This window comes from Ochotona princeps, chromosome 5 (assembly GCF_030435755.1).
Source record: "Ochotona princeps isolate mOchPri1 chromosome 5, mOchPri1.hap1, whole genome shotgun sequence".
NCBI classification, from domain to species: Eukaryota; Metazoa; Chordata; class Mammalia; order Lagomorpha; family Ochotonidae; genus Ochotona; species Ochotona princeps.
Genome location: NC_080836.1, coordinates 49,106,773 through 49,127,571, shown reverse-complemented (window position 1 = coordinate 49,127,571; position 20,799 = coordinate 49,106,773). Strand labels below are relative to the sequence as shown.

Below are 20,799 nucleotides of genomic sequence, written 5' to 3'. Positions count from 1 at the left end.
TTCCACATAGGCTATGTAGACATTGCCAATGCAACATGATCATTTTCCTATCAGACTAACTCTATTTTACTCAATTTTTTCTTATTTGGAATTTAGAAATCCTTCAGGGCTTACTTGTTTACTCACAAGGCAGAAATCAGCAGAAGACAACGAGGGGGAAAGTAGTCAAGCAGAACCTTAGGACTGCAAAGGCCACATAAAATGTAAACACTTAAACTTTTATCTCCCAGGGATTTCTTGCAGCTTCTCTGGCTATAATGACATCATCCCACATAGTGAGAAAGGGAATCTTGAACACCTCTGGAATTATTCAGTATACCTTTTCTCAAATTGAAAAAAAAAAAAAGATGAAATATTCAGGCAACTCTGGCATCAAGACTTCCAACACAGGGTCAAAAAAATTATTTCAGAAGTCATGAACAGATTGGTGACAGTCACAGGTATCTGTAAAGTTTTTTCAAGAGAGCAGATGGGTCTTCAGCAAACACTTGGGCAAGCTGAAATCTCACTTGTTACCCCAAATAACAATGAGGTTGGAAGACATAGTGGAGGAGCCTGGCCCTTTGCATCCAGGATGAAGGCAGTCTGCTCAAATACTTAGAATGGGAGGTTTGACAACACAACTGGATGTGGAGTTCACCCACCACTTGGTGAACTGATGCAATCTTCCTTCCTGCCTGCATGTCCTGCCTCTTTCATCCTTTCCAGTGCAGTGTCATTATATGATTGCATCTCAGGATGCTCTCTGTCCAGTAGCTCAGCAACAGTAGTACGTTACTGACCCCCAGGGGAGGCAGCATCACAGGCATTTTTTTTTTTACAACAGACTTGAATAATCTGAAACACTGATCATTGCTACCCGACTGTCAACACCCATGACACCAAATTTGGAAATGTGAGCTGCATTTGGCTTCTGGGCTGGCCTTGGTGCTCTATGACCTAGACCTTGCTCTAGACCTTGCTCTGGGCTGGCCTTGGTGCTCCATGACCTAGACCTTGCCATATTTAGCTCTGTGGCGGAGAGGCTGATGGATTTCATCACTTTCAGCTGGGTGAAGTGCAGGAACAAAGAGGATAATCAAGAAGAGAAATGTCTACGGCCATGGTGGATGAATTTTGTGAAAAGAATATGGAGAAGGATGAGTAAGTGATATTTTGGTTTTATCACATTTTTTGGAAAACATACATATACATACATGGATCATACATTTTTATATCATGTATTGACCTAAGGCCAAATTCTACTCAATTTTCTACTTCCCCCCAACTAAGATATCCAGAAAAGTGGTAACACTGGAGATAACATTACTTTTTCTGGAGTTCTCTCTACATACCCCTTTGTACACACCCTGGAAAAGTTTGAATGTGACCAGGAGGAAGTTGGTATCAATACAGGCTATTAGTTACTGAATGAGAACAGCACTCTCACTAACCTACAGCTGTATTTACAAATACACTTCCAAAACTAGCACTTGGCACAGGTGGGAGCTCACACACCTCACCTCTTTTACTCTCTCAGCCTTGGCAGGTCACCAAGGAGAAGAGTCGACAGAGACATTCTACTAAAAGGCCTACAAACTCCACTTCAATTAGTCAGACAGAACTTGTTGCTCTAAAATGTAAAATGAACTAAAAATCTGTAGAGGACCGTGCTGCAAGATTCCCATCAACCAGGGAGGCTGCACACACTTAGTCCCCATTCTTGTTGCCTTTGCCAACAACACAGTCAATTTATGGCATCTTGTGAGTTTCTTGTAAGTTTTACTTTAGAAGCTGACTTTTCTGAAATGATTCTTCTGTGCTACAGAGTGCCAGGATGTTGCAACTGGGATACACTGTGGCCCTCTCATCATACTACCTGTTGTGAGGACCCGAACCAGACACTGACGTGAGGCAAAGACGTTCCATATGTTAGTAGATAAGGAGGGGAATTTATGCCTCCAAATTTTCAGCTACAATGTGGTTGATCTTACTTTTTATATAGCTTCATTTTAGCAGATGTCCTGGTGGTTTCACAGTTAGTCTCACAGACTCAACCATCCACAAGTTACATTCCCAGACACATGCCTGCTTCGTGAAACAAAAATTCTACATTTCTACTGGCAGAATTGTTTATATATTTTTTCAATAAATAAGCAGATAGATTTTTTTTCAAGCCTCTTTGCTCTGGGCTATAACAGACACATACATTTTTAAAGATTTAATACCACAGCAAGAAGCTTCGGTTAGGGACATTCCTTCACAAGTTGGATACTCTGGGCACAAAGCTGTAATTCATTTTTTTTCAAGATATGGAATGCTCTGTACTTTGCTGCCATGAGCCCTGTGCCCTGAGCCACATGTTATTGTTGCTGCATTTTTATTCTGCATTCTTGTTTTAGGCAATGGTCATTTGATTTATAAAGTACGTATTTGTACGCCCATTGTATTCCCTCTAATGAAAAGTTAGAAGAATAGATAAGATCTTTGGTATCTGTATATGGTTTTCTTATCTGTGTATCAATAACACTGCCATGTAGAAGGTATGCTGAAACATGTTCTTCATTAATTTTGCTTGTGGTTGTATTCTTTGTCTAAACAAAATTTGTGCTATTTTGTTATAGAGATTGTTTGAGGGTGAAAAAACATGCTGAAACCTAATAAGTTTTCACAGAGTCAAACAAAAAAGTGGGAGTGCTTTGTTACTCAGTTTTAGTGAGAAGAAAGTTTTTCTGGGATATGTTTAATAGAAGGCAACAGGTCTTTATCGCATTCCAAAGCAATTTCATATCAAAAGTCTCCTAATAACTGGCATCTATCACTCGAGCTGCCATATTGTCATGAAGAGTGACAATTTAAAAACCCAACCCGTTCTGTTTAATCTTCACACCAGGAGAACGGCCACTGACATGGGGGCAGTTTCAACATGGGCATGGTAACACAAAGAAAGCAAAGCTGTTCAGTCTACGTGGGGATCTAGCACTAGCTGCGCTTGCTCTAAGTGGCAAATCAAGCTGATGCCCCTAGCACTCGGACTTCAGCAGCAGAAAGGGGTAGGAGCAGACAGAGCATCTCCCTTCACTGCCAGGAACCCAGGGAGCACAAGGAGTGAGGAAACCCTCTTTTGTCCACAGATTTACAAACAAATACAAAAAAATAAATAACAGTCCATGACAGTACAAATACAAATACCGTTCCCTTGTGTCAGTTACATAGAGCATGCCTACGTGTAGAGAATGGTAATTCTTCTTCATTCACAGATAGGACATATGGCAGTGCACTATTCAAAAATGCTTTGATAATCCTAATTTTTGTTTCTGGTGCTGAGATATTATGAAAGGAACTGCATTTGCATTTTATTAAATACTTCCAGGAACAAACAGTTCACTTTGTTCGGGATTTGTAGTTGCAGACAATTAATCATCCATGGGGCAAGGACCAGTCAGGAGATACCCGTTGGTACCACTGGTCCCATTGGTGGTTGTTGCAGCATGCGAGTTCTTCCCTGCAGGTTCTGAGTCATCCTCATCTGAGCTGGACTCAATGTCACTTCGGTCATCCTTGGACACCTGTAGAATGCAAGTCAATGAGTGTAACCAGCTCCTAGCGAGTCATGATGTATGGCATGCTCAGAAGCACATGCAACCACATAGGCAGGTGAACTGATCCAAATGTTAAAACAAAACAAAACAAAACAAAACAAAACAACAACAACAAAAAAAAAAAAAAACCAAGAAAAGAACATCACCATTGCGATAACCTCCCATTGAGAGCAGAAATGCACTCCGAGTGACCAAAGCCAGCTGTGAAAGGATCTAAGGTACATCACAGAAGGCTGAACATGTGTGACTTTTTTAAGGTTTTTTTTTTGATGCACAGAATTTGCAAGACCATAAATCCCACTCACACCCCTAACGTGACATATTGTACTACAGGAATGAAATTACAGGAATCTGGCACAAGAGGATCAATTTACTCTGTAAAGATCATATTTTCCTTGGGATCTCTTTGAAGTCAGCTCTTAATTAATCACACTGATGAAGAGATCCTGCAGCTCACATGGTTAAAAAAGTCATTCCTATTTGACTTTGTAACGCATTGCTTTATGATTTGACACTTTTATGTCTGGGAGATTAATCGGAGATTGTGATTTATACAAGTGGATCACATAACCAATAATGGAAACAGGCAATATTTTAAGAATACTGCTGGCTGAGATCCAGCTTAAACTATTTTGCAAGGAAAATCTACTGATGGGATCATTAACTGGCTCCCATCTTGCCAAGCTTCTCCAATCCTCTATCCAGTCTCCTTAATTAATGAAAACAGCAACAAGGAGGAAAAAAAAGTACCAGAATACAGATCCATACATGAATACTTGAAAAAAAAAATTCACTATCTAGCAAGGATGTAATTTTAAGAGAAATCAAATTGCTTGGATCTCCAATTGTGTAATTCTAAAATGTAGTCAAGATTTTTTTAAAGATTTATTTATTTTTATTGGAAAGTTGGAAATACAGAGAGGAGAGACAGAGAGGAAGATCTTCCGTCCAATGGTTCACTCCCCTGGCGGCCACAACGGCTGGAGCTGAGCCAATCCGAAGCCAGGACCGCTCATGGGTCTGCCATGCAGGTGCAGGGTACCAAAGTCTTGGGCTGTCCTTGACTGCTTTCTCAGGCCACAGGCAGGGAGCTGGATGGGAAGCGGGGCCACTGGGATTAGAACCGGCACCCATATGGGATCCTGGTGCATTCAAGGAGAGGACCTAAACCATTACGCTATCACGCTGGTCAACACTTTCTAAGGTTGTCAATTCACTCAATATCATTGACTGAGTTTTTATGTGAGGGTGGCCAAAAGGACCTGACTAGCGCCATAGATATTTCCCTAATCAAGTCCTCTGTGACTCTTCAGTAAGCAGGTTGGGGAGTGGGCAGAGACCCCGGAGAGGTATATCAAAATTAGCTGGGGGGTTCTTTTTAATATCATATCCATTCTGTGCTACCATAACACTCCACCTTGAGAATACTAGAATTCACCCCAAACCATTATTGCGAGAGAATGTTATGTCTGTTAGGGGGCAGGGACAAGAGAAAGTGAAAGGTAGGAATATTACTCCACTCCAACCAGTGAGGGAGGAAATGTCTTAAAAAACAAAAGCCACTGAAATGGCTCTTAAGATGAGGCTGAAATCATAGAAGCATCTCCAAAGTGCATGGAGGATAAGGACACTTTAATTTAGAAAATGTGGGTCACAAAGACAGCATTGTAATACAGCTCCATTATGTTTATAAGTCTATTTGTTATGAATTAAGCTGCTCCTATGAAATTTCAGTTTAAACAAGTGAGTGAATTGATGCAAAGTAAGAATATTAGAATATTAGAAATTGCATTTGGAAACTCTACCTTCAAAGAAAGGACAATCTCTCATATTTCCAAATAAGCCACAGGAAAATAACTCATGGTTATACTGAATCTTCAGTTGCAGCAAATCTGGCATGGAGTGTGAGTCTGCTTATTGGTGCAGTTGAAGCAGTGAGTTGGCAAGATGTCTGCAAGTCTGGTGGACAATGCAAGGACACAAGCCACAGGGAAAGTAATCTAAGGCATCTTGCATTTTCAGTGATTATTACTCTGACAGTAACGTGTACAGTGGTTTAATTTGCAGCCAAATGAGGGCAAGGAAAGTTTAAACAGAAAGGCATATTCATCTTAAAGGGGAAGTGATTACAGAGACAAAGGAACTTGAGTTTCTAAACAATTAACTGAAACATTTTAGCTTTACACAGGAACCGATGCAGAGAGCTGACTTCTTGGGACACAACTGTACGTTCCAACTGCTCTGGGAAAGAGGGCAGTGTTGTTGCTCTGGGGAAGGTCAATGTGGCCCTGGGGAGAGCAGGCAAACAGCTGACCCTCAGGGTTCCATCCTGCACGGCACGGCTTCTCTTCTATCCCCCAACTAGTTCTGTTTCACATACTTGCCTTTGGTCTATTTCTGTCTTTTAGTAACATATCAAACACCAGCGAAAGAACCTCTTCTCCTTCTCATTGGGTCATGCAAAATTTAGCAGAATATAAGCTTACACAGAAGGGCACTAGTGTGGCTGTACCTAGAGTTCTTTGCAGCTAATGGAAACTTTGCCTCACATAGAGCCTCCAGTCAGTGCCAACAGATTAGACAGAACATTATGCGAGGGACAAGAGCATTTGTGTGGCCTTCCAGCAGGCAAGTGGTACCAGGACAAGGGTAGAGAGCGGAAGAAAAACTTACATGTAAGGGGTTCCACTTCCCAGCCTTCCGGGGGGGCAGAAGGAAGAGAACAAACAATGAATATAAGAAAATGTCACAGAGAATGATCTGGAAAAGTTATTGTTCAACACAGAGGACCCAGGGCTCAGGAAACTATTTATTCCAATCAGCCTCCTGAGACCTTTCTAAACCACAAAAATTTTAACACATTTTGGTTGGAAAAGTCAACGATGAATGCATTTAAGTCATTTCAGAGAAAGGATTGTTTCAATGGGCAGATTGTATCCAGCAACGTTTCTCATAAAAGGAAGTCATTCCATTTCTAGAGTATACGTCTAATTAGAGAGGGACCGAGGGAAATCAAAGAACACGGTAAATAATATATCATCATTAGATATGTGGATATGTAGAATATTGAGTGTCACTAGCAATACTGACAAATAAAAATGAGCAATGAGAAGAACACAAAAATTTGCCTTGTGTTTGTAAGTGGCCTTGCTCAATTAAAAAAAAAATAGCACCGGTTTGATGAAATCTGAAACAACAATAGCTGCATTTAGATGAACCGAAACAACGCTCCTGGACACAAGGAAAGTGTGAATTTTGGCTTACCTTGCCTTTTGAGACAGCTTTGCAAGCTATTTTGACAATCAAGTAAGACCAGAAGCAGTTTAATCCTTGTATTAGCAACAGCAGGAGGTTAAAAACCCACCAGGAAGGGTAAGGTCCAACGATCTCCCAACTTTCAAATAATGTGGTATTCAACACCCTAAGGAGAAGAAGAAGGACTCGGGTTACTTGGGGGAAGCCCTGGGTCAAAAATGTTGGCTTAATGCTCACTCCCAGAAAGGATGGCATGAAAGGTTAGCAAGGACTCAGACGAGTCACCAACTGGAGTTCTGCCCTGATGCCAGGCCTACATTTTGAGTCTAGCTCAAACAGTTCAGTCTCCTCTGTTTACATTTTAAAAGATTGTTACAAAATTCACATATGAGATCTACCATCTTTACTTTAAAAAATATTTTTATTTGAAAGGCAGATTTACACACAGGAGAGACAGAGAAACAGAGATCATCCATCCACTGGTTCACTCCCCAAATCACTGCACAACTGGAGCTGACTCGATCCAAAGCCAGGAGTTTCCTCTGTGTCTCCCATGTGGGTGCAGGGACCCAAACACTTGAGCCAACTTCTGCTGCTTTCCAAGGCCACAGGTTGGGAACTGAATGGGAAATAAAACAACTGGGACACAAACCCAGGCCCGTATGGGATGCTGGTATTGCAGGCAGAGGCTTACACTTAGCCTACTATGCCATGGTCCTGGTCCCTATCTTCACTTTCTTTAAAGTAAATAACTCAGTGGCACTAAAGCATTGATATGGTTGTGCAACCATCACCACTATTCATCCTCAGTAGTAATTTGCTCTTGTAAAACTGAGCATTTGGATCACTTAAACAATGGCTTCCTTTTCTTTCTGTGCCTAGAAACCACCACTGTCCTGTCTCTTGAGTTTGACAATACCAGGTATCTCATATAAGTGGGATCATGTAGTATTTGTCTTTTTGTGACTGGTTGATTTCATTTAGCACAAGGTCCTCAGGGTTCACACACATCATAACATGCAGCAGGATTCCTTACTCTCTAATCTTAAATGAATTATGTTTGCTGATGTCCATCACATGCTGCTATTGGAGGTAAAGCTGTAGTCCTAGGCTGTGGTATGTTGGACTGCTGAGTTAGGCATACATACCATATTTTGTTTATCCATTCACCTGTCAGCAGATACTTGGATTGCTTCCACTTTTTGGCTATGGTAAATAAAACTGCTATGAACATGAATGTATAAATACCTCTTCCAGTAGGCATTTTCTGGATATGCAAGTGTGTATCTTCAATTTCTCTAAAATGGAATCTCTGGATCACATGACTTTCCATTCATTTTTGTTGTCATTTCTTTTGCTTCCATCATATCATCATCATCATCATCATTTTGGCTGTGATTCTTCATTTTTAGTATTTTTAAAAATTTTATTAATATTATTATATTTTTACTGGAAAGTTGGATTTACGGAAATAAGGAGAGACAGAGAGAAAGAAAGATTTTCCAGTCACTGATTCATCCTCAAGTAGCCACAATGATGGGCCAGAGCTGAGCTGATCCGAAGCCAGGAGCTAGGAGCATCTTTTGGGTCTCCCATGTGGGAATACAGTCTCAAGGCTTTAGACCATTCTCAACTGCTTTCCTAGGCCACAAGCACGAAACTGGAAAGGAAGTGGAGTAGCTGGGATATCAATCAGCACCCATTTAGGATTCTGGCACAGGCAAGACAAGGACTTTAACCACCTGGGCTACTGCACTGGGCCCTGCCCAGTCTTTGAAGCTACTTGCGTGCCATGTGTAGGTGTGAAAAGTGCCATTCCATCACACCACATCTGGAAGAAGGCAACCACAGTAATGGGAGGTAAGCACAAAATATATTCCCAACACAGCACAAATCATGGGGGGCCTTAGACTCTATCTGGAAGGGAGCTATGAATTTTGTAAGGTTTACCTTACGAAATCAGCAATTGAAATAAATAATTGAATTTGTATGTGATGAGAACCATAATTTATAAGTGATGAGTATTAGATTTTTAATTTAAAAGAATTTTTCTATAGAAAAAAAATCTGTGTATTCCAAAGGCAGAGTGATTTTCCATGTGTTGGTTTGTTCTCCAAATGGCTGCAATGGTCAGGGCTGGGTAAGACCAAAGCCAAGAGCCCTGAACTTCTTCTGGGTCTCCAACATGGGTGCAGGGGTCCAAGTACTTGAGCTGTCCTTTGCTGCCTTCTTAGGCATGCTATTGAGATCTGGAATGGATTTGGAGTAGCCAGGACTTAAATCAGCACCCATGTGGCACAGCCTACCATGCCATAGTGCCAATTCTGGTGTTTTAGATAACAACAGATATATTTAATTTTTTCTTATTTTAATGCTTCTAGTTATTTATTGACATGTAATACTTGTGTCCCTTTGGGGGCTTAGTGCAGCTTCAGTAAATGAATACTGTGTAAACTGATCAAATCGGGCAATCAATACCACCACCTCTCAATCCTTCCTCCATGCTCGGGGTGTCTAGCTCTTCTCCTCCTATTCTGTATATAGTGCATTATCCATTACTATAAATTATAATCACCCTGCTGTGCTGTGGAGCACTGTATTTCATCTTAGGTTAGGAAAATTGACTGAAGTAACTGGTTTTCTTTGTAATCTATGCTCAAAACCAGAACAGAGCAGCCACCTGATGCAGACAGATAAAGGCTGGTTCTGTGTTTTACTGGGGTGCCTGCTTATGCCTATACGTAAGCCCTTGGACACCGACATATGATAAGGCGGACAACAGTTGGTGCCTAAGTGGGAAAGATGGGAGAATCTCCAGTTTAAGATGTAGATCATTCATATGAGAAGAAAAGACAAATACAGGGATTGTATGGACATGAGAAACAGTAGGATGAGTACTTTGAGAGAGGCTAAGTACCTGGTGAATTCACAAAAAGAAAATACTTTTTATGGTCTGGATAAGAGATTACAAAAAGACAACGAAAAAGAGACATCAATAAATTCCTTATTTTCCAATTCAGTTTTCTCTGATACAAACAAGAATGAGTCTAGAAGAGTTTGTCTTTAACCTTGTCTTTAAAACAGTGCGTATCAAGCATTTATGTTAAAATACTAAAAAGGAATATTGTGTAATCAAATTTGACAACTTACTAAAAGTATCACATCCTATGGAATAGTAGAATTCTCCCAGGAGAGAGGAGAATAACTTTAGAACATGTACTAATATAATGTACCACAATCACAGGCCAAATGGGAGCACACTTAATTATTTCAATGACACAATGACATTTATTAATGTTCATTTTCCCATTATGAGGTTAAAATTTTGCTTATCTATTTATCTATCTATGAATGCATGATTTATCTGATGAGGAGAGAGAGTGACAGAGACCTTCCATCTGCTCTGTTTACTCCCCAGTGTCTGCAACTGCTGGGACCAGGCTAGGTCAGGCCAAAGCCAGGAGCTCGGAACACAATCTGGATCTCACAGGAGTGGCAGAGAGCTAAGTCGCTGATCCATCACCCGTTGGCTCAGAGGGTGTGGTTGGCAGGAAGTGGGTGCTCTGATGTGGGATGTGGGCATTCCAAATGGGGTCTTGACTGCAGCACCACACGCCTGCTCTTGATACTCAAATAATAGAACAAAAGGGGTTTACTATGAAATTAACCATTTCAAAGCAGTATATTAGAAAACATGTAACTTTCATTAAAATAGGAACAAATTGCTATTACATCCATTATTTACCATTACTCTGCTATTTCTAGTCATTGAGTGTGGCAGAAAGTTAGGTGCTCAATCTCAAATACATAAACATAAAAAGTCTATGAATATCTTAAAAGGAGAAAACAAATAAAATGCTCTATAATGTGAATTGTTTAAAAAATAAGCTTTCTTTCTTGATTCAGAAATTATGAAGTTATTCAGTGTACTAAACATATTTGGGAGTTTCTAATGATAACTGAATACAGCATTATTCTGGCTCTATCACACACACAGAGAATAAAAGGGAACTATAATTCCTAAAAGAAATTAAATATCATAAATTTTCTTTGGTGGATTGGGGAATTAAAATGTTTCCCTTGATAATATTTTTCTTAAGTCATGATAGAGAAAAAGATGCAATTTATTCATAAAAGGACTAAAGAATGATAATGTCTATACATGTGTTCTCCACTAAGCTGTGGAAAAATAGAATTAGAGGATGAGTCTATTTTGAGGAGTAAAGATTTTTGAAATCCATCAAAAAAATTTTTTTCCAACATACATACTATCATGGAACACTTTGAAGACTTCTTCCTAGGTATGGAATTTCAAACATTTGGGGCACCAAAATGAAGTTAGTTTTTCATTTCACTGCCATGAACCTTGGGAAGTACCCTCCCATTTCTTCCATGCTCATTATCTTAAAAAGTAGTGGTCCCTGCAACCCCAGCTTGCATGCTAGAGTTCTACTCGTCCAAACAAGGCTCATCTCTGTGGTGGTCAGGGAGGAGCCACACACCTGACTCTTTTGGCTCCTGCAAGACATCTGGAAATTACACATTCCCTAGTCATATTTGTTGACTATCCCTGAGTTTATTTACACAGCCAGTAAATCAATGAGAACTCATGAAAAACCCAGCTTTGTTTCTTGGCATACATGTTGACAGAGAGACCGTCATTTCATTTGAACACAGAGAAGTCTTGTACCAATAGCAACAGTGATGACACTATGCTGTTGATTATAAAGTAACCTTTGTGGGTTTATAAGGTGAGAGTTAGGGCTGATGTTTGGCTTACTTTGAACAGGATGTCAGATCAGCAGCTTCTGACATGGCATTCACGTGAATTTCTGAAATGCTGCATCAGAATCACAGGCTTGGTCACAGCAATCGGCGGCACCTTTGAAATGCCACTCAAAAGTAAGAGGGTTTCTGTGAAAACTGACTCAGTTGCCTGCAGAGACACTTGGGGAAATACAATCAATGCACCAACTGGCTGTGTCTCCTAGTGAGTGTCTTGATAAGAACAACAATATAGTAGGAATTTTGATCAGGGGGAGAGATAACATTATTTTACTTGAACTCCGAAAAACAGTAAGCCTCTCAAAGATACAGCCTTGCTTTTGTTGGGGAAACTGACACTTTTTTTTGGGACAAACTATTTAACATGGTGATGATAGGATTTTATTATTTCCTGGGAGAACAGGGTTATGAAGCAGTGTGTTAATGATGCCACCTCCAATCTGCAGTGAACAGTTGGAAGCAGTGGCCATCTTTGAGAGGGGACTGGCCAGAACAGGGAGTGAGGATGGTTTCTGGATGCTGAAAGCTTCTATGTCTTAAGCGATGACTACTACATGGCTGCACATACGAAAAAATTTACACATGCAAACGTTAAGCTGGCTGAATACTGAGTTAATGCACTAATGCATTAATGATTCCTTAGCAAATGAAAATGGAAGAAAATGCCCTGTGCGCTAAATGAAGGACATATGTATCTGACAATCTGCAATTTCTGCTTTGAATAATTGTTGTCATATTACTGTTCTCCACCACAATAATTTGTACCCAAGACACAGCTTCTAAGAAATAGTATTTTTCCCCCTCCAAGTAATAGATACCCTACAATACCAAGCCTCTGCTATGCATGGAGAGTAAGAACACACCAAGTCATTTTTCTTTGCATTAATGATAGGCTGTCTTGACCACTAGGGGGCACATCACACCAACTCAAAGCATCCTCTAACAGGTCTGTCCTGCCAGAATCATTTGCCAAAGCTGAATCCCAGCACAGTAAAGAGCTGATGTTCAGGTTACACTCTTCCTTCTCGCAATCCCACCAAACATTGGAATGAAAGGGCTCCAGTCGAGCTTTTCTCTCTGCCTGACTCTTGCCAGATTCCTGTAGGGCCACTACAGGGCTCCTCGTAACTCACTGGATGTGCAGGTACACCCATTAACAAGTCAGTCACTTAGCCTTGATGTCTTATTTTAATGGCTATCTAATGGATCACAAGAATTTCACGATGGCAATGCCATTTAGTTACTTTGGTTCATGTTTACCTTTTATGAATTCTTGACCATAAATTTGGTTATCACTGAAATATTTTATAAGAAACCTATGTGGAAAAGTTTACAACTGTTCTTATTAAGAAAAATGCATTGTCTCACTTTAACAAGCTATTTAAGGCCACAGTTGCTTACATTATGAGTATCAGTGTGAGTTAAAGTGTTCTGTTTTCCCTGTCTCAGGACTGAAGTCACTTCGCACAGCGTAAAAATCCTGAATGGCGGGCCCCGCGGCGTGGCCTAGCGGCTGGAGTCCTCGCCTTGAAAGCCCTGGGATCCCATATGGGAGCCGGTTCTAATCCCGGCAGCTCCACTTCCCATCCAGCTCCCTGCTTGTGGCCTGGGAAAGCAGTCGAGGACGGCCCAATGCGTTGGGACACTGCACCCGCGTGGGAGACCCGGAAGAGGTTCCAGGTTCCCGGCTTCGGATCGGCGCGCACCGGCCCGTTGCGGCTCACTTGGGGAGTGAATCATCGGATGGGAGGATCTTCCTCTCTGTCTCTCCTCCTCTCTGTATATCTGGCTGTAATAAAATGAATAAATCTTTTAAAAAAAATCCTGAACGGCATTTCATATACAAGACTACCTCCCAGGTGAGCGTTTAAATTGGTTATCTTTAATACATGAAAACAGGTGAATACTTGCACTTTCTGTCCTATCTATCAACTGGCTAAGGCACTAGCTAAGACGCTTGTATACTCTTTGGAGTGCCTGGTTCAACACCTGCTGCTGGCTTCTGACTCCAGTTTCCTGCTTAAGGAGATGCTGGAAAGCAGTGGTGATGGCTCAAGTCACTAGGTTCCTGACCCACAAGGGAGACATGTGCTGGATTGACAACTGGTAGCTTTGGTCTCAGCCCAGTCATGAACATCGTGAGCATTCTGGGAGCGTGCCAGCTGAGATGGGAGCCTCTCTGTCTCTTTCTGGCTGTCGATTTTAAAATACCAAGTCAACACGATGTTCCAGGGAGATGAAAGTCACAGCATGTGGTGGTAGGTGATCCCACTATCTGAAGGAATTGTGGGTATGTGTTTTTGGTGAGAGGATGGCAAGCGGCCACGAGCTAGCCCTCGACCCCTTGAGTCATTTACTCCCAAGAAAGAGGTCCATCTGATCTTAGGATCTATGTGTCTAGGGTGATCTATATAAAAAAATCACCACAATGACCTCATCAACCCTCCTTCAAAGATGACTCTATCCAGAAGAGCTAAGGCTTCCTGGGTGACAGAGTTAGGGCCTCACTGTGAGGAGTGCCAGTATAGATAATGCTAAGGAAAAAATGTACTTTGGGGCTAAAAAGTTTAGGGAGGGCCTTGTTTCAGAGTTTTTTAATACCACTGACTTCACTCACCCTAACAAGCCTCAGTATACAGTATACATATTCAGGTGAACTCCACATAATACATAGTGGATTCTGCTTAAAGATTACCAATAAACTACTAGTATTTTTTTTGCCTGTTTTAAGGTAGATTCTTATTCAAGTATACTTAAAAAAAATCACTCCATACAAACTTGAAAGCTCAAAGCCAAAGTCAAGCAATATATTCACTAACTGCAAGAAAGTCTATTTAGGCTGTTTTTTTTTTTAAAATATATGATTAAATAAAAGTTCCAGTTCTAGATAACACCTTGTTAAAGTACTGGACAACCAAAATAGCTACAAGGCTAAAGACTATGTTGCGATATCCCTCCTTTTACCCAAACAGCCACACCTGCAGCTTGCATTTCTCCACAGCATTGGTACTGTTACCAACGTTCCTGTTTGGCGAGCTTGTGGCTTGGATGACCAATCAATCAGTCTACAACAAACACGGCAGTGATTTCTCTACTCCTGGCAGGTATTTCAACTTGAACGTGTATAAAGCCTCTATCTTTCCTTTTGTGATGTACATATTGGACTGCACTCCAACGCAAACGAGACATGAAGGCAATTCACGCACTTTAACCTTGAAGTCGTAGTCTGGTCAGACCCGGAATTCAAGTTTGTCATTGGTGATTTCCTGGCCCAGACAGAGATTTTTCTCAAAATGAGTAACTGTCTTTTTCATGCCCAACTTACTGTCTGCTCTAATTCCTATCCCCTACCCTGTCTGGTCTTCCCTTCTGTGTTCCTCATCTTCCAGTCAGAATCCCTCTATCCAAAGTTGTGTCCTTCAGGATATGTCTGAGTCCAACATGGGTGTTTTTAACACTCTGCTTAGTTCTTCATTGCCTACATGCTTGTCAAGTAGCTGTGTGCATCATTCCTCATAACTGTTCTTGAGTAATCACTATATGTACAAAGCACCACATCAAATACGTATAGACACTATCATGTTGACCTTTCAACATCCCAAAGAGATCACAGTGTAGTGGCAATACTAATGCTGCCTGATGCTGCTTGCTATCTACTGAACATTAACTTAGTGCCAGAAACTGAGCTCAAGCGTTCCTCGTTAACTCATTCAACCCACATAAGGTAAACCTCATGGGAAAAATCCTGGGTTTTCTGCAGTGGGTATTCCTGTTTTTCAGATGAGGAAATGGATCAGAATATACATACCATTCCCAAAGCCTACTCCAAGTGGTGGAGGGAAGCTGAGATTGGAACATGCCTGTCTACTGGTCCAGGCCCTCCAGCACTAACACTGCTAAGTTCATTCTACCCAGTTCTTCCAATCCTTTCTGCGTTCTTCACCTGGATTTACACTGAGTGATCTGGCACAACAGTACACTGGATTAAGTGTACGGACACATCTATGCTTTGCATTTATACTTGCCTTTCCCTTTAGCTGTTATTTCCTGCTCTGTTTTCTGCAACATTTTATCCCTTTAGCTCACAAACTGGTTTCTGGTAGCTTAATTGCAGGCCCTTCCTGCTTAAAAGCCCCATTTGATTTCCCCATGTTGGTCCTTCCCTTTCAACTCAAGTTCCAATAGGATTATCTCCTTCACTATGATTTCTCGTGCAAATAAGATATTTAAGATATAGAACCAAAGATCTCGTTCTTAATTCAACTCTGGAGATGATGGGAGTGCCAGCCTTGTGTCCCATCCTCTTCTCTCACTCTTCCTCTACCAGGGTATGGCACAAGCACATCTCTAAATATCCTCTAGTGAGGAAAAGTTTGCATAATGCTGACTCCTACTGAGACTGAACAAGTGCCAGGGACTCTTTGTTCCCATTTTCTAGGAGTATGAAACCACCTTTTCATCCCCATAGGTGCAGGAGGAAAGAACAGACTCTGAAACCTCCCGCAACATTTCAGAATGCCCTCTTTTTGCCCATGTCCATCTCAGGGACTGATCTTAGCAAGATCAGAGGCAGGGCAAGGTCTTCCAACCCCAGGGCGAACAAAATGCTCCCCCATTGCTATGACTGTCCCTACCTTTTACTTCCTTTCTCTTCCCTTGGGGATCTGGAAACTTTTTATAGGGACAAAAGAAAATGAAGGCTAAACACAAACCAATTTGAAACTCTGGTTGAGGGATAGTCTTCATTCTGATGCCCTGGGTCTAACCAATTAACTCAGTCCAAGTAGAAAAGCCTGGTCATTCTTAGAATTCACTAAATGCATCCCCCAAGGGACTGCACTGTCCTCTTGCTGGAAAGTGGAAAGAAAGGTCTAGTTGCCTGGCAGAAAGATCCTATCTACAGCATGGTGATTTATAACAGGGATAAAGATAGGTCACTTTGGTTGGGTATAGCTTTTATTTTGCCAAGGCTGGGGTCATTTGTATTTTCTCACTAGCATTTAAACTGCAATTTTTGTTGGGGGAAAGGCTATTAGACTGTACGAGCCTGCAGTGGGTGAGCCTGCGGTCAGCCCCATGATCAGCTGATGGAGGAGATGTCATCTGTGTGCTCCCTGGAGTATGACAGGAGGCAGGCAGCATCCCTCTGCAGGCCTTTATGCTGGGCGTATATGCATGGGGACCTAAAATGGACATCCTTGGAAGGCCGGCACGGTGGGCTAGTGGCTAAAGTCCTTGCCTTGAACATGCAGGCATTCCATATGGGCACTGGTCCTAATCCTGGCAGCCCTGGTTCCTATCCAGCTTCCTGCTTGTGGCATGGGAAAGCAGTCGAGGACAGCCCAAAGTCTTGGGATCCTGCACCCATGTGAGAGACCTGGAAAAAGTTCCTGGCCCCTGGCTTTGGATTGGCACAGCTCCAGTTATTGTGGTCACTTGGGAAGTGAATCATCGGACAGAAGGTCTTCCTCTCTGTCTCTCCTCATCTCTGTATATCTGATTTTGCAATAAAAATAAAATAAATCTTAAAAAAATAAAATGGGCATCCTTGGAGATGAGTACTATGAAGGCTTTAGTAAAATATTTCATTGCCTAGTCCACTGGGGGATTTAAAACAGCCTGAGTAGTGATGATGCCTTCTCTCCTTTGAAAGCTGCTCAAAGGTTTTTCACTCTTCTTTGTGTCTCAATATCAACCTGTAAAGCTGGCAGAGCTGATACCAAATCTTCAATCATAAGATCAAGATCTCAAAATAATACTGAATTATCCAAGGTTACAATACAGACGCTTTGTCATTTTCAATCTACGTGTAGCTGTCTATACATCTCCATCTCTTCTCTTTCTTACTGATTCAATTTTAAAAACAGATGGTATTAAAATTTTTATATTTACTCTTATCTGTTTGGAAGGCAAGAGAGATAGAGTCAGGGATATTTTCCATCTAATTCTTCACTCCTCAAATGCAACAGCTGGGGTTAAGCCAGGCCTACACCAGAAACCAGGAACTCATCCCAGGTATTCCACTATTTGAGTCATCCTTTATCTATTGCCTCCCAAGGTATGCCTCAGCATGAAAGTGGATTGGGTACAGAGGCAGGACTTGAACCCAGTGACTCCCAGACGGTGTATGGGCAGCCTACTAGTGTCTTACTGTTGGATTCTGGTGGAAGGGTTACTGTACTTAAAAAAAAATACTTTCAGGCTTGGTGTGGCAGGCTAGTGGTTAAGTCCTTGCCTTGGCACACGCTGGGATCTTCTATGGTCACCGGTTTGTGTCTTGGCAGCCCTGCTTCCCATCCAGCTCCCTGCCTGTGGCCTGGGAAAGCAGTGGAGGATGGTCTAGGGCCTTGGGACCCTGCACCCACATGGGAGACTGGAAGGGGCTCCTTGCTCCTGGCTCCTGCCTTCAGATCAGCTCAGTTCCAGCTATTGCAGCCATCTGGGGAGTGAACAGTGGACGGAAGTTCTTCCTCTCTGTCTCTCTTCCTCTCTGTGTATCTGACTTTCCAAAATAAATAAATAAATAAATCTTCAAAATAAATTCTTTCTGTTTGTATTAAATATTTCCAAGGATGCATGGGCTAAGCCAGGCCTACACCAGGAGGAGGAGCAGGACATTAAGCCGCAATTTGTGATTCCTGTCTCCCATATCAGGGTGTGTGAGACAGAGTCCTGGCTACTCTGTTGCCTGGGTAGGCAGTACAAGATGACCCAAGCACTTGGGGCCCTGCTGCCCACATGGGAGATGCAGATGGACTTTCTGGATCCTAGCTTATCCTGGCAAAATCTTGACCACTGCAGCTACTTGAAGAATGAACCAGAGGATGGAAAATGGACTTCAATCTCCTGTTTTCCTTTTTCTCTGACTTTCAAAAAAGAAACAAATAATAAACAAACAATCTATCTTTAAAAAATATTTCAGAGATTTCATCTTCTATTTTTATCTTAGAAAATTGTTCCTGAAATTTTGGCAGTGCTGCTACAAAGAGAAAATGTATCACAGGCCTGCAGTCTACAGGGATATCCTGTAACATATTATCTTTATTATCTTTTGGTTGGCAAGAGGGAGACAATAAACATGCTTTGAACAAAGAACTGTCTCTCCAGGGTACGTCAGCATTGATAAAATGGAGTTGTAAGATACTCAAAATCAAAGGGAAAAGCATTTTTTTTAAAAAACAAAAGGGAAAATCCTAGGAGAGTGAATACAGAGATTTAGGTAAGGAAAATTTGCTTTTGCAGGTTTCACCAGTTTGAAAGGAAAAACAACACATATAACACTAGGTGTACTGAATAACAATAAGGCAACTGATCAATGAAAACACATTCCTAATCACAGCATTGTAGTTAGAGAAAAACTAAAATAGTGTGAACTCTCGCAATAACTACAGCAGAACACAGCAGATCTGTTCGGAAGTATCAACAGAGGATTTGGCTCAGAAAGAACTGCCAGTATTAGCTATCATGCTCAATTTAGCAGTCAGAACACCTAGATTTCAGACTCAGTTGTTACACTTATTAGCTCTTTTATGTTTTGAGTCTTGATTTTTTTTTTCACCTAGTTACTATTCACCAAGTAGCCTAAAAACAAGATAACTATGACTTTTTCCTAAGTACTAACATAAATATCTTTACAGATTGTTACATTTTCAGATTTTTCTAAAACTTCACTTGTAAGGGTCCACATCTCTCCTTGCTACAGAACTAGAAAGACCAGAAGCCACCAGTCACAGCTTTCACCATGTTGTTTTCTTTCATCTTCAACCTGTGTACAAGGCTCGAGGTATGCACTGGATAGTTTGATACAATTGGTCACATTCTAGTGCCCAACAGAGACAAGATTCTTTTTGTTAAAGATTGATTGATTGATTGATTGATTGATTTAGAAAGACAGTTTTACAGAGAGAAGGAGAGACAGACAGAAAGATCTGTCTTCCATTGCCTCACTCCTCAAGTAGCTGCAATTGGCTGTAGCTGAGCCCATCTGAAGCCAGGAACTTGAAACCTTTTTTGGGTTTCCCACATGGGTGCAGGCTCTCAAGGCTTTGGGCCATCCTCTACCGCTTTTCCAGGCCACAAACAGGGATGGTAAGTGGAGCAACCGGTACATGAACTGGCGCCTGTATGGGATCCTGGTACATGCAAGGCAAGCATTTAGCCACTGGCCCATTGTGCTGGATCCAGAAACAAGATTCTTAATATTTCCCCTCCCATGACCAATACGTTCACTTTAAAAATAGTATTTCCTAAAGTTAATGAGATGTCTAAGTCCCTCTTCACTCACCAACACAACTGAACTCAGAGAAATTTTTAAGATGGATAAAGCTCGATGTCTCCATACACAGAGTTTACAGCTAATGGCAGGATAATCAGACAAATGCGCTATCAACATAGATGTCAAGATTCATGTTCCAAGCAAAGGGGGCACTGTGAACAGAGGAATGTACAGCCTAGAAATTTAAGGTACATACACAAAGAATCATCAATAACTGAGTCAGCAGCCTTCCAGGTGATAATAAAAGAAGTAATGTGACTTGGCATCATTCTGTGAAAGGGAAGAGAAGCTTGAACCTAAAAACTTTGTCCCTTGGAAAAATGAATGAAGTTCTAGATAATTTGGGAATGGGCCTTGCTTGAGGAAGAATCTAAGCGAATCTGTGTTTGGGGTGATTTCCAGCACAGAAGAGGGTGGAAGGGTACTGTGTAGGTCTTTGTAGGAAGAGTCAAAGGTCTAAAAACTAAATCACAAAACAAGAAGAAAACAAGGCCTTTGCTTTCCATAGCTGGTCTTTTACTATCCTAACCAGCGATGACAGTTCACACAGACAAGTGCTCCAGGACAGTGTGGAGCCATGAGAGGGAAGATTGGGAGAATGGGATCCAGAGAACAGACTCAGAGCTTCTTTGTTGCGAGAGCACTCACAGGGGTCTGTATTGCCTGTCTATCCTTCCGTGTACTGTCTGCTGGGACAGCGCGTATGTGACAACAGCGTGCCCCAGGGTAGTCCACAGCCTAACATCACACCTTATACCCCTTTGCTCTTGAAGAAAGGCGACCAGATCATTTGTCACAACTTGCTGTTGGTATTTCTGGAAAGAAGTTTTCAGTTCATATTCTAGCCCCAGAATCTATGAAATTTGGCACAGCTATGACTACACACTTGGGTTGGACATTAGA

At 41.5% G+C, this 20,799-nt stretch overlaps 1 protein-coding gene across 1 annotated transcript in view; it reads right to left on the bottom strand.

The window, feature by feature from the left end:
• Nucleotides 1-2,782: 2,782 nt before the first annotated feature.
• Nucleotides 2,783-20,799, bottom strand: part of CERS6 (ceramide synthase 6) — a 296,631-nt gene continuing 278,614 nt past the window's right edge. The window contains exons 9-10 of the mRNA XM_004577090.2: nt 6,846-7,002; nt 2,783-3,548 (exon numbers count right to left, since the gene is read on the bottom strand). Of these exons, the coding sequence (XP_004577147.1) occupies nt 3,396-3,548; nt 6,846-7,002 (310 nt within the window). The 3' untranslated portion in view covers nt 2,783-3,395. The remainder of the gene's footprint in view (nt 3,549-6,845; nt 7,003-20,799) is intronic.